This window comes from Octopus bimaculoides, chromosome 6 (assembly GCF_046866305.1).
Source record: "Octopus bimaculoides isolate indiv1 chromosome 6, ASM4686630v1, whole genome shotgun sequence".
Taxonomy (NCBI): Eukaryota; Metazoa; Mollusca; class Cephalopoda; order Octopoda; family Octopodidae; genus Octopus; species Octopus bimaculoides.
This window is the reverse complement of record NC_142933.1, coordinates 589,400-601,899: the sequence shown is the minus strand read 5'-3', so window position 1 is coordinate 601,899 and position 12,500 is coordinate 589,400. Positions and strand designations below refer to the sequence as shown.

The following is a 12,500-nucleotide window of genomic DNA, read 5'->3' as shown; positions in this document are numbered from 1 at the left end:
AGAAAGAGGTCTAGAGATGCCACTACGATAGATTGCTTAATAAAGAGAATGAATGGGAGGAAGAGAGCCTGCCGTATGTCGACCCAATAGAGGGACCAGCTATCCGAGTTGATAGTACCAGGGTAGATAAAGCAATTAAGAGTATGAAGACCGGGAAAGCCCCCGGCCCATCAGGAATCACTGCAGAGATGCTCAAAATATCTGGCAGTGTTGGCTATAGCCTAGTCACCCGTATTACGAACCAGGTGATACACGAAGGAGTCATACCCAATGACTGGTGTAGCAGCATCATAGTCAACTGCTACAAAGGTAAAGGGGACGCTTTAGATACAAATAATTACAGAGGCATCAAGCTGCTAGATCAGGTTATGAAAGTTACAGAGAGGGTCATAGCCCAACTAATTAGGGAGCGAATCAATTTAGATGAGATGCAGTTTGGGTTCGTGCCAGGTAAAAGCACTACTGATGCCTTATTTCTAGTGAGACAGTTGCAGGAGAAATACCTAGCTAAGGATAAACCTCTGTACCTGGCTTTCGTTGACATGGAGAAAGCCTTTGACAGGGTCCCCCGATCCCTTATCTGGTGGTCAATGAGGAAACTTGGGATAGAAGAATGGTTAGTGAGAGCTGTGCAAGCCATGTACAGAGATGCTGCCAGTAAGGTGAGGGTTGGAAATGAGTACGGCAATGAATTCCGGGTAGAGGTAGGGGTCCACCAAGGTTCCGTCCTCAGCCCCCTCTTATTTACCATAGTCCTCCAGGCAATCACAGAGGAGTTCAAGACAGGTTGCCCCTGGGAGCTCCTCTATGCTGATGACCTTGCCCTAATTGCGGAGTCACTATCAGAACTAGAGGAGAAGTTTCAGGTGTGGAAGCAAGGTCTAGAATTGAAGGGCCTTAGAGTCAACCTAGCTAAAACCAAAATCCTAATAAGTAGGAAGGTAGATAAAACACAAACCCCTTCAGGTAGATGGCCCTGCTCAGTATGTAGAAAAGGAGTAGGTAGTAACTCTATAAGATGTACCCGGTGCAAGCTATGGACACATAAGAGGTGCAGCAACATCAAAGGCAGGTTAACTAGCAAGTTAGTTTTTGTTTGTGGCAGATGTTCAGGTGCAATAAAGACTGCAAACAAACAGGAAACAACTTCTATCTCATTCCAGGGTGAAAAACTAGAGGTAGTCGATAGCTTCCGCTATCTGGGCGACCAAGTTAGTAGTGGGGGTGGGTGCGCTGAAAGTGTAGCTGCTAGAATAAGAATAGCCTGGGCAAAGTTTAGAGAGCTCTTACCCCTGCTGGCGACAAAGGGACTCTCACTCAGAGTAAAAGGCAGACTGTATGACGCATGCGTACGAACAACCATGCTACATGGCAGTGAAACATGGGCTGTAACTGCTGAGGACATACGTAAGCTCGCAAGGAATGAAGCCAGTATGCTCCGTTGGATGTGTAATGTCAATGTGAATACCCGTCAGAGTGTAAGTATCTTGAGAGAAAAGCTGAACATTAGAAGCATCAGTTGTGGTGTGCAAGAGAGACAATTGCGCTGGTATGGACATGTGGTGAGAATGGAGGAGGATAGCTGCGTGAAAAAGTGCCACACCCTAACAGTTGAGGGAACCCGTGGAAGAGGTAGGCCCAGGAAGACCTGGGCTGAGGTGGTGAGGCAAGACCTTCGTACATTGGGCCTCACCGAGGCGATGACTACTGACCGAGACCTTTGGAAATGTGCTGTGCGTGAGAAGACCCGGCAAGCCAAGTAAGATCGTTGCCAGTACCCCTGGACTGGTTCTTGTGCGGGTGGCACATGAGATGCACCATTTTGAGCGTGGCCGTTGCCAGTACCGCCTGACTGGCTCCTGTAGGATTTTCGAGCGAGATCGTTGCCAGTGCCCCTGGACTGGCTTGTGCGGGTGGCACATAAAAGACACCATTTCGAGCGTGGCCGTTTTCGTGCGGGTGACACGTAAAAGCACCCACTACACTCTCTGAGTGGTTGGCGTTAGGAAGGGCATCCAGCTGTAGAAACTCTGCCAAATCAGACTGGAGCCTGGTGTTGCCATCCGGTTTCACCAGTCCTCAGTCAAATCGTCCAACCCATGCTAGCATGGAAAGCGGACGTTAAACGATGATGATGATATATATATAATAGATATTATCCAATTTCTGTCAACTAAAAATTCATTTGGAAGGCTTTAGTTGGTTCAATGCTATGCCAAAAACATGTGCCCAAGGTGCAACGTAGTGGGACTGAACCGTAAACCATGTGGTTGAGAAGCAAACTTCTTAAGTACACAGCCAAGGCTTTGCTTTGCTCTTCATTTTGCTTTTTTGGTTGTGTTTCCTCTGCCACAGTGAATCTAGAACCAAAAAACTAACCTGACAGAGGCTGCACATCTAATGATTCTTCTCAAGAATGATGACTTGGGAGACAAAAAAAAAGCTAACCTAACAACAACAGCACACTTTCTTCTAATAAGCCCTTGTAAAGACAGCTCCCCCCCCCCCCCGCCACTGAAGATCAAAGAATCCAATTTGAATAATCTCAGTGATGATGACCACAGGGTTATCTGAAAATCTAACCAGATTAAAGCAGCACAGTAATTAAATAATAGTGCTGGTGGCCTGCAATAAGCACCATTCATGTGTGGGTGATTGCCAGTGCCACTTGACTGGCTCCCCATGCTGGTAGCATGTAAAGAGCACCATCCAAATGTGGCTGATGCCAGTGCCACTTGACTGGCTCCTATGCTGATGGTATGTAAAAAGCATCCACTACACTCTTGGTGTGGTTGGCATTAGGAAGGGCATCCAGCTGTAGAAACATTGCCAGATCAGATTGGAGCCTGGTGAGGCTGACTGGCTTGCCAGTCCCCAGTCAAACCGTCCAACCCATGCCAGCATGGAAAACGGACGTTAACCGATGATGATGATGATGACGACTAAAGAAGGTCACATGGGCGAAGGAATGATAAAAATATTCTCTTGATATTTTCTCTCTGTAGCTTTGATCCCAGTTAAGAAACATAAACCTCAATATAAGCCTTGTTAATACATTGTGCAGTAATAAGTGTGTGTGTGTGTGTGTGTGTGTGTGTGTTTGTAGAAAAGAAGGGAGATAACTCACAACAGAATTGCTAAAATTGCAGATCGAACTGAAGTGTGTGGCAGTCAAGGATTTCTTCCATTCTCCTCTTGGTACCGACTCATCAGAATCTCCCTTTGTAGTTCATTGCCATGTAACCTGTTGTATAAGAGAGAGAGAGGTTGAGTTGTATGAATGTATGAATGTGTACGTGTGTGTGTGTAGATAGGTGTATACAGGTGAGATATATTGGGTGTGGATTATAAGAATACACACACACAGGGTTTCAAGTAACTTCAGTTGTATTCTCACAACCATGCATGTGTCCTCCATCTCAGTCAAACTGTTTACATTTCAGTCATTTACTGGAATAAATTTGGTAATTAGTAAATGAGGCTAATAATTATGTAACAATTCACTATTACAATATACTTTTGTTGTTCATTGGTAGAGAGACGGTCAATCTGCCAACAAAAACGTGCATTAGTTGTAGTAGTTTGTTTATCTTTTATTAACAACCAGGTGGCAATACCTGCCAGGTATTATTACATCAAAGTAACTATGTGGGAATTTGATTAATCTATAATATAAATCGAACATGGGCAACCATTGTATTCTTTCTTGTCTCGAGGTTCACGGCCAAATGGCTGGGTGGATTCGCGTGAAATATGGCACACATGTGGAGACAGGTGCATAGATTGGAACGCACTTTATATTTTTTCCTAGCCCCCATAGTTACCGAGAAAATCGACTAAAACAACCTGCATGCGTGTATGTGAGTGTGTGTCACTGAAGCCATTCGTACATACATAATTACTCTCTCTCTCTCGATTTTTCTCTGTCAATCACTCACACATTCACTCACTACAAAAACTGAATAAAAAATTCAGTTATTTCTCTCTCTCTGATATACACACACACACACCATCAACATTACTCTCTCTCTGTCTCGCACACCCCATCAAACATACACACACACACACACACAGAGACATACGCACGCACATCAATTCTTCCGTCTCACGCAAACTTCAAAAGAAGTTCAGTCATAAAACTGTCCATGTCTCATTTCATTTGACGCCCACTTCAAAAGATCCCCTTTCCCCAAAACACATATTAAAAAATATTTTCACTTGTCCGGCCATTGATCAAGAGATAAAACACAAACCACCTCCGTGGAGTAGTTGGTTTTAGGAAGGGCATCCAGCTGTAAAATCCTTGCCAAAACATAGAGTAGCTTAAGGTAGGTTTTTTCCTACCTTGCCAGCTCCTGTCAACTGTCCTACCCATGCATGCAAGGAAGATGGATGTTAAGCGGTGATCATCATCATCAAATGTCCACTTTTTCATATTTCCAAGGGTCAGACAGAATGCACAATGTTTGAGAAAAGTGACATCTGGAACACTTCTGATCATAATTCTACCTGATCAGAGATGATTTGGGTTCAAATGTCAACAATACATGTTTGACAACAGCAAAGATCATGCTATTGACCTGCACACAGTTTTGATAGCATCCTGACCATCCCAGGGGACAAAATTTGGCTATATGATGAAAACAGGATGGTCATTGCTTGAAACTCACTCGGTCACAAATGACCCAAGTAGAGTGTCTTGCTTAAGGAGAGACGAGTAGAGTAGTTTGTCTTGTTTAGGGAACACAACGCAATGGTAGTTATATTACACAACTAGGTAGGTTTGATTAGTAGAAAGTCTGGCTTAAGGAACACAACACAATAGCAGCTAACATTGAGGGATGCACCTAGGTAGACTGAGGCAGTTAGAGAGGCTTAGCATCAGTCCTTATGTTGTGAGTTCAATTTCTGCCAAGGTCAACTTTGCCTTTCGTTCTCTTGGGTCAAGAATGACCAAGGGACAAAACAACAAATCTTTAACAAAAATGGGAGCAAGTGTAAAAACAAAAAAATCAAACAAAACTTATTGAAGAAAATATATTTACAGTGCTTTATCTCTTCTCTCTTTGTAAAGTTTGTGGAATTCAATATCTCTCTGATCCATCACTGATCTGCTATAATCCCTGGACAAACTGTAGACAAGAGGAAAATGAAAAGAAATTATCAGTTTGAGCAAAGACCTGATTATGAGATTGAGAATGTTCACTCCACAACTACATGGGGGCTCTGAATCTGATTTCATTACACAGCACTTTGGGTAGTTGCAGGCTGACCAAAGATTTATCAGTAAAGTTTGGTAGATGGAAACTGTGTGGAAGTATGTTGGAGTGATGGTACCTGTTTTGGGGAGACAAGCTTAAGCTAGTGGCACCTGGGGCCCAGGTGACTCAGAAGTATTTGGGCCAAGTCACCAGTCTGTGCACAAAGACAAAATATAGTTCTATATTTAAGAGATGAGGAATTATATATACATTACTTACATTTGACAGATATTTGTCCTTATCCTGTTTGTTGCTAACACAATGTTTCGGTTGATATACCCTCCAGCCTTCATCAAATGTCCTGGGGAAATTTCGAACCTGGGTTCTCATTCCTAAGGTATTTGTCACTGCCTGGAATCGAACTCGGAATCTTGGGGTTAGTAGCCCGCGCTCTTAACCACTATGCATATGGCGTAGTGGTTAAGATTGCGGGCTACTAACCCCAAGATTCTGAGTTCAATTCCAGGCAGTGATCTGAATAATAATAATAATAATAATAATAATAATAATAATAATAATAATAATAATAATAATAATAATGATAATAACAACAACATTGAAAAATATCTTAGGAATGAGAACCCAGGTTCAAAATTTCCCCAAGACACCTGATGAAGGCTGGAGGGTATATCACCTGAAATATTGTGTTAACAACAAACAAGATGAGGACAAATATCTGTCAAATGTAAATAAAGACAAAATATATTTCTAGCCTTTTTAAAAGAGATAATTACAGGATGATAATTAAAGAGATAATTAAGGGATGATACCTTTTATGAAAATGCAAGTTTGATGAGCCAATGAGAGCCTCTTCAACATGCTAGAAATAACAGCCAAATCCATTTTAAATAGGACATAGCTAGTTTAGTCAGAGAATTCTCAGTCTTTCCTTCCTTCCTTCTGATACTAACACAGGCCCTGAACAAGCATTACAGAATTGAAATTAAAACACGAGATCTTGTGGAGATGGTGTGTTAGTCACTGGGTAACAGAAGTGTGATGAAACTCTATGGCGCTTTATAATATTCAGGACTATTAAGAAATAAACCAATAATTACAGGATGTCCATGTGTTGTTGTTGTTGTTGTTGTTGTTGTTGTTGTTGTTTCAGATTCAGTACAACCTGTCAGCTCTGAGCAAACAAAAACAATTCTGAAAATAATATTTGCTTCTCTCAATTCAGTTCAATTCTTTGTGTTGATTCCATTCTGGAAAGAAATATTCTGGTTCAACACTGGTGAGGAGTTCTTGAAGATAGTACGATCTCTAGTCATAATGAGGTTGAGTAAAGTAGAGTGTCTTGCTTAAGGAGAGACGAGTAGAGTAGTTTGTCTTGTTTAGGGAACACAACACAATGGTAGTTATATTACACAACTAGGTAGGTTTGATTAGTAGAAAGTCTGGCTTAAGGAACACAACACAATAGCAGCTAACATCGAGGGACACACCTAGGTAGACTGAGGCAGTTAGAGAGGTTTAGCAGCTTCTCATCAGTCCTTATGTTGTGAGTTCAATTTCTGCCAAGGTCAACTTTGCCTTTCATTCTCTTGGGGCCAATCATCATCATCATCATCGTTTAACGTCCGCTTTCCATGCTAGCATGGGTTGGACGATTTGACTGAGGACTGGTGAAACCGGATGGCAACACCAGGCTCCAGTCTGATTTGGCAGAGTTTCTACAGCTGGATGCCCTTCCTAACGCCAACCACTCAGAGAGTGTAGTGGGTGCTTTTACGTGTCACCCGCACGAAAACGGCCACGCTCGAAATGGTGTCTTTTATGTGCCACCCGCACAAGCCAGTCCAGGGGCACTGGCAACGATCTCGCTCGAAAATCCTACAGGAGCCAGTCAGGCGGTACTGGCAACGGCCACGCTCAAAATGGTGCATCTCATGTGCCACCCGCACAAGAACCAGTCCAGGGGCACTGGCAACGATCTTACTTGGCTTGCCGGGTCTTCTCACGCACAGCCCATTTCCAAAGGTCTCGGTCCGTAGTCATCGCCTCGGTGAGGCCCAATGTACGAAGGTCTTGCCTCACCACCTCAGCCCAGGTCTTCCTGGGCCTACCTCTTCCACGGGTTCCCTCAACTGTTAGGGTGTGGCACTTTTTCACGCAGCTATCCTCCTCCATTCTCACCACATGTCCATACCAGCGCAATCGTCTCTCTTGCACGCCACAACTGATGCTTCTAATGTTCAGCTTTTCTCTCAAGATACTTACACTCTGACGGGTATTCACATTGACATTACACATCCAACGGAGCATACTGGCTTCATTCCTTGCGAGCTTACGTATGTCCTCAGCAGTTACAGCCCATGTTTCACTGCCATGTAGCATGGTTGTTCGTACGCATGCGTCATACAGTCTGCCTTTTACTCTGAGTGAGAGTCCCTTTGTCGCCAGCAGGGGTAAGAGCTCTCTAAACTTTGCCCAGGCTATTCTTATTCTAGCAGCTACACTTTCAGCGCACCCACCCCCACTACTAACTTGGTCGCCCAGATAGCGGAAGCTATCGACTACCTCTAGTTTTTCACCCTGGAATGAGATAGAAGTTGTTTCCTGTTTGTTTGCAGTCTTTATTGCACCTGAACATCTGCCACAAACAAAAACTAACTTGCTAGTTAACCTGCCTTTGATGTTGCTGCACCTCTTATGTGTCCATAGCTTGCACCGGGTACATCTTATAGAGTTACTACCTACTCCTTTTCTACATACTGAGCAGGGCCATCTACCTGAAGGGGTTTGTGTTTTATCTACCTTCCTACTTATTAGGATTTTGGTTTTAGCTAGGTTGACTCTAAGGCCCTTCAATTCTAGACCTTGCTTCCACACCTGAAACTTCTCCTCTAGTTCTGATAGTGACTCCGCAATTAGGGCAAGGTCATCAGCATAGAGGAGCTCCCAGGGGCAACCTGTCTTGAACTCCTCTGTGATTGCCTGGAGGACTATGGTAAATAATAGGGGGCTGAGGACGGAACCTTGGTGGACCCCTACCTCTACCCGGAATTCATTGCTGTACTCATTTCCAACCCTCACCTTACTGGCCGCATCTCTGTACATGGCTCGCACAGCTCTCACTAGCCATTCTTCTATCCCAAGTTTCCTCATTGACCACCAGATAAGGGATCGGGGGACCCTGTCAAAGGCTTTCTCCATGTCAACGAAAGCCAGGTACAGAGGTTTATCCTTGGCTAGGTATTTCTCTTGCAACTGTCTCACTAGAAATAAGGCATCAGTAGTGCTTTTACCTGGCACGAACCCAAACTGCATCTCATCTAAATTGATTCGCTCCCTAATTAGTTGGGCTATGACCCTCTCTGTAACTTTCATAACCTGATCTAACAGCTTGATGCCTCTGTAATTATTTGTATCTAAAGCGTCCCCTTTACCTTTGTAGCAGTTGACTATGATGCTGCTACACCAGTCATAGGGTATGACTCCTTCGTGTATCACCTGGTTCGTAATACGGGTGACTAGGCTATAGCCAACACTGCCAGATATTTTGAGCATCTCTGCAGTGATTCCTGATGGGCCGGGGGCTTTCCCGGTCTTCATACTCTTAATTGCTTTATCTACCCTGGTACTATCAACTCGGATAGCTGGTCCCTCTATTGGGTCGACATAAGGCAGGCTCTCTTTCTCCCATTCATTCTCTTTATTAAGCAATCTATCGTAGTGGCATCTCCAGACCTCTTTCTTTGCATCCTCATTTAATGCAAGCGTACCATCATCCATGCGAACACATTTCTCTCCTACAACATCACTATTCTCTCTCCTACACTGTCTTGCAACCCGAAATACCTCGAGTCTTTGGTCCTCACGGCGCAGAACATTGGCAAATCTTTCCTTATCTGCTTCCCCTCTGGCTAAATAAACCTGTCGCCTAGCCTCCCTTCTGGCACATTGGTACAATTCCCTGCTACCACCGTTCTTCCAGTCCTTCCAAGCTTGTTTCTTTTGTCTAATAGCCCTGTCTACCTCCTTGTTCCACCACCACGTTACTCTGGGTTGGGAGGGGACCTTACACCACCCACAAATCTGGTCGGTGGCTTTCAACAGGTTGTCCCGCAGAAATCTCCAATTGTCTTCCACGTTGTATGATGCTATATCCCCTTCTATTTCGTTAAATGCTTCAAGTAACTTGTCTCTAAGTCTCTGTCCGTTTGCAGGGTCTTTAAGCTTCCACACCCTTCTTCTCCAAGCCTGTCTAATTCTGGGCACCCATTTTGCCTTGATCCCAAAGTCGCTAACTACTAATCTATGTTGTGGGGTACATTCTTCGCCAGGGTAGGTTTTGGCATTTATAAGCCGCCCTCTTTCCCTATTTCTGGCGAGGATGTAGTCGATTTGGCTAGAGTGTCTGCCGGAGCGGTAGGTGACTAGGTGACTGGCAGGTTTCCTGAAGTTGGTATTGCAGACTATAAGATTGGTTGCATCACAGAACTCCAGCAGTCTGGTTCCCTCCTCGTTGCGGGAACCGAAGCCATAGCCTCCATGTATGCCATGGAAGCCCCCAGCACGACGTCCGACATGACCGTTGAAGTCTCCAGCCACAAAGAGAAGGTCCCTGTCACTCGTCGACGAGGTAGTTTGCAAGAGGGTGTCATAGAATTGGTCTTTCAGACCATCTGGTAGCCCAGGTTGAGGTGCATAGGCTGAGATGACAGTAGCTAATCTATGATGAAGCACTAGTCTGATCTTAAGTACTCTGTCACTTACTCTAACGACCTCGATTACCTTATCCACCCATTTCTCCGCTAGAAGTATTCCTACGCCCCCGACCCCGTCAGTGTTCCCTGCCCAGAAAATCTTGTACCTGTGTTCTTTGCCTGTGAGGAACCTTGCAGAACCTCCTCTCCATCTTACTTCCTGGATGCAGCACATATCTACGCATCTCCGTTCAAGCATCTCAACAATTTCACCAGATCTACCTTTCAGCGTGCCGACGTTGAGAGTGCCAATCCTAACAGTATGGGTGTTGGGGGTGTGGGCCTGTAGCCTGGGAAGAGGAAAAGCAGTGTCGTGTACCTGAAAAGAAAACTTGCAATTGGAAGAATTCATAAGCAAAACATTACCTACAACCTGCAAACATTTCTCAACCTTAATGCGCTACCCAAAGGTAGGGGAGAGGATGGCCAAGGCCACTAGATGGGTTCCGGGAGACAGCCGAGGTTGACAGGATGACAAAGGGATGAACTTCCGGTGGAGGGGGCGGGATGACAGAGGAATGAACTTCCGGTGGAGGGGGTGGGATGACAGAGGAATGAACTTCCGGTGGAGGGGGTGGGATGACAGAGGAATGAACTTCCGGTGGAGGGGTGGGATGACAGAGGAATGAACTTCCGGTGGAGGGGGTGGGATGACAGAGGAATGAACTTCCGGTGGAGGGGTGGGATGACAGAGGAATGAACTTCCGGTGGAGGGGGTGGGATGACAGAGGAATGAACTTCCGGTGGAGGGGGCGGGATGACAGAGAAATGAACTTCCGGTGGAGGGGGTGGGATGGCAGAGGAATGAACTTCCGGTGGAGGGGGTGCGATGACAGAGGAATGAACTTCCGGTGGAGGGGGTGGGGTGACAGAGGAATGAACTTCCGGTGGAGGGGTGGGATGACAGAGGAATGAACTTCCGGTGGAGGGGGGGTGGCAGAGGAATGAACTTCCGGTGGAGGGGGGGTGGCAGAGGAATGAACTTCCGGTGGAGGGGGTGGGATGACAGAGGAATGAACTTCCGGTGGAGGGGGTGGGATGGCAGAGGAATGAACTTCCGGTGGAGGGGGTGGGATGACAGAGGAATGAAACTTCCGGTGGAGGGGGTGGGATGACAGAGGAATGACAGACGAATGACAGACGAATGAACTTCCGGTGGAGGGGGTGGGAGGGCGGGTTACCGCCAGCGAGTAGAGAGGGCTCTTAATTGTAGATTTTAAATATTTGAGAGACAACAATGCATAAATCGTAATTTTTTTAAAAGAGCAATGAATTCTGGGTGATTAGAATATAACGTAGCATGAATTTAGGAAGCTTAGAAAATGAATAAGCATGAATTTAAGACAACAACTGAATTCAATTGAATTTCATGGAGAGAAACAAGAAAGCGCAAGGTATTGAGATGTTTGAGGCCGTAAATAAATAAAAATCTCTATCTTATCTGCATCTTGGGTATTTCGTCGTAGTACGTCAGCTAGATAATTTAGAATGGGTTTCTCATTTATATATAGCCAGAACCTGAAGACCTTAAAGGAAAAACTACGAAGGGGGAGAGAGAGGATGGAGGGGTAGACAGAGGCATGGCGGGAGAAAAGATCATCATCATCATCATCATATATATATATAAAGAGAGAGAGAGAGAGAGAGAGGGAGAGGGGGGACCAGTCAAGCAGCACATCACGCTGTAATTCTTGGGCTGAGAAATCAACACTTAAAAGCCATAATTTTAAGGAGCGATAAGAATTTTTGAATAAAGGAAAATGGGTAGTGGTGGTGGGTAGGTACCGCCAGCGAGTAGAGAGGGCTCTTAATTGTAGATTTTAAATATTTGAGAGACAACAATGCATAAATCGTAATTTTTTTAAAAGAGCAATGAATTCTGGGTGATTAGAATATAACGTAGCATGAATTTAGGAAGCTTAGAAAATGAATAAGCATGAATTTAAGACAACAACTGAATTCAATTGAATTTCATGGAGAGAAACAAGAAAGCGCAAGGTATTGAGATGTTTGAGGCCGTAAATAAATAAAAATCTCTATCTTATCTGCATCTTGGGTATTTCGTCGTAGTACGTCAGCTAGATAATTTAGAATGGGTTTCTCATTTATATATAGCCAGAACCTGAAGACCTTAAAGGAAAAACTACGAAGGGGGAGAGAGAGGATGGAGGGGTAGACAGGATGGAAATAAAGTATTAGCTGAGCTGCCTAGAGTGGTGTGCCTTGACTAAGGAGCACAACACAATGATAGCTATGTTACACAGCCATGAAGACTGAGGAAAATAGAGTGATGTGTCTTGTCCAAGGTCTAGTGCCATCTAACAACCACACTTCATAATTCAGTGTTCATAATATAATACACCTGACAAATTGAAGTTGATCATTAACTCCCACATAACTTACTTGATCAAGAAATAATGCGCAAACACCCCAACAACCACCCAGATCAGGATTCCAAACAAAATGTAGGAGTTTGGTTGTCGTCTTAAACCTTTAATGCTGTAGTATGGGCGGTCCTTAAATTCCT

General features: G+C 44.5%; 1 protein-coding gene across 2 annotated transcripts in view; it reads right to left on the bottom strand.

Annotated features, from left to right (window-relative positions):
- The window catches only part of LOC106872203 (dnaJ homolog subfamily C member 4), a 25,211-nt gene that overhangs the window by 3,916 nt on the left and 8,795 nt on the right, over nt 1-12,500 (bottom strand). For both annotated transcript variants that reach the window (XM_014919103.3, XM_089353329.1), the window contains 3 exons: nt 12,377-12,500; nt 5,046-5,132; nt 3,128-3,244 (listed from right to left, as the gene is read on the bottom strand). The exon at nt 12,377-12,500 is cut by the window's right edge and continues 65 nt beyond it. In XM_014919103.3, coding sequence (XP_014774589.1) covers nt 3,172-3,244; nt 5,046-5,132; nt 12,377-12,500 — 284 coding nt within the window. In that variant the 3' untranslated portion in view covers nt 3,128-3,171. The remainder of the gene's footprint in view (nt 1-3,127; nt 3,245-5,045; nt 5,133-12,376) is intronic.